We start from the raw sequence: 1,770 nt of genomic DNA, 5'->3' as shown, positions 1-1,770 counted from the left end.
AGGAGCTGGATCAAGGGTCCTTTCTCAAGAACTCTCTATCCCCTTCCTTCTCCAAATTTGGTATTTGGAGGGTGGGGGGATGCAGAATAAATAAGTGCCCTGGGAGCTTTCTGGGGCAAGAAGGGCAGGGAAGGGCCCTACCCTTAGGGAGGAACTCCACCCCCAGCCCTGCATTGTGAAGTCTTCTAAACGGGATAGCAGGTAGGCTGACGTCATAGACCAGCCCCATCTCCTTGTCTCTGCCTCTCCTTGGCCCAGGCTCAACCTTTCCTCCCCACACACCACACCCAGAGGACAATGATCAGCCTTGCCCAGTTGGCCACCGGCCATCTGCAGTCATGAATGCAAATCACCCAAAATTCTCTGTGTACCAGTGCTCCTCAAAGGCCCCCAGGTAGGGGGGGGAGAATCCTAACTCATTCGCCCTCAGCATGGTGGACAATAGGTTGCCACCAAAGACCGGAGCGGTGGTCATCGACATGGGCACAGGAACCTGTAAGGTGGGCTTCGCGGGACAAGCCCAGCCCACCTACACCGTGGCCACCATCTTGGGCTGCCAGCCCAGGAAACTGACCACCACGGGACAGCCAGCGCTGGAGACTTTCATCGGCGAGGCTGCCCGCGCGCGCCCAGAACTGATGCTGGTGCAGCCGGTGCAGAATGGCATCGTGGTGGACTGGGACGCGGCAGAGCTCATCTGGCGCCACCTGCTGGAGCACGACCTCCGTGTTTCCACGCAGGACCACCCGCTGCTATTCTCTGACCCACCCTTCAGCCCCACCACCAACCGCGAGAAGCTACTGGAGGTGGCTTTTGAGTCAATGCGCGCCCCCGCCATGTACGTAGCTTCCCAGTCACTGCTGTCTGTCTATTCGCACGGGCGGGTCAACGGGCTGGTGGTGGACATAGGCCACGGAGTCACCTCCACCGTGCCCGTATTCCAAGGCTACCATCTGCCCCACGCCATCGAGCGCCTGGACCTGGCAGGCACCCACCTGACCTCCTTTCTGGCGGAGATGCTTTGGGGTTCCCGTTTGCCGCTGGGGCAGCAGGACCTGGAAACAGTGGAGAACATCAAGCACTGCTATTGTTACATAGCCCCCGACTTCCAGAAGGCACAGGCCCAGCCGGAGCAGGAGTGCCGGCAGCGCCTGAAGCTGCCCAATGGCCGAACGGTCACGCTGGGCAAGGAGTTGTTTCAGTGCCCAGAGCTGCTGTTCAGCCCCCCGGAAATGCCTGGGCTGTCGCCCGTGGGAATCCCCACCATGGCCAAACAGAGTCTTAACAAGGTGCCCACGGAGGTGCGTGTGGACATGGCGCAGAACGTGTTGCTCTGCGGTGGCTCCTCGCTCTTCGTGGGTTTGAAGGATCGCTTCCGCAGGGAGCTTCTGCGCAGTCTGCCCTGCGAAGTGCACCTGGAGGTGGCGGTTGAGCCCATCCGCAACTTTTCGGTGTGGATCGGCGGTTCCATCCTAGCCTCGCTGCGCTCCTTCCAGTCCTGCTGGGTCCTGAGGGCGCAGTACGAGGAGCAGGGTCCCCAAATTGTATACCGCAAATGCTCCTGAGTGGGGCAGGGGCTTGGAGAGGGCAGTAAAGCTTCTGTTCCCAGCCAGGTCTATCCTGCCTTCCCCCAGAGTCAGTCTGGTCCACTCCTGGACCCGTCCTGACACAGGCCCACTAACTCTGGCAAACCCGTCCCCTAAGATCCCACCCAAATGCACGCCCAAGGCATTCCCAAACTTGGACCCCTTAGTCTCTCACCCTCATGCT

At 60.3% G+C, this 1,770-nt stretch overlaps 1 protein-coding gene across 1 annotated transcript; it reads left to right on the top strand.

Moving 5' to 3' along the window:
* Positions 1 to 338: 338 nt before the first annotated feature.
* Positions 339 to 1,565, top strand: ACTL9 (actin like 9). Its single transcript, XM_066252663.1, is given in 1 exon segment — positions 339 to 1,565. A coding segment is annotated over 1 exon segment (1,227 nt).
* The last annotated feature ends 205 nt before the right edge of the window (positions 1,566 to 1,770 follow it).

This window comes from Saccopteryx bilineata, chromosome 1 (assembly GCF_036850765.1).
Source record: "Saccopteryx bilineata isolate mSacBil1 chromosome 1, mSacBil1_pri_phased_curated, whole genome shotgun sequence".
Lineage (NCBI taxonomy): Eukaryota > Metazoa > Chordata > Mammalia > Chiroptera > Emballonuridae > Saccopteryx > Saccopteryx bilineata.
Note: the sequence above shows the minus strand (reverse complement) of the source record. Positions and strands in the feature narration are given on the sequence as shown.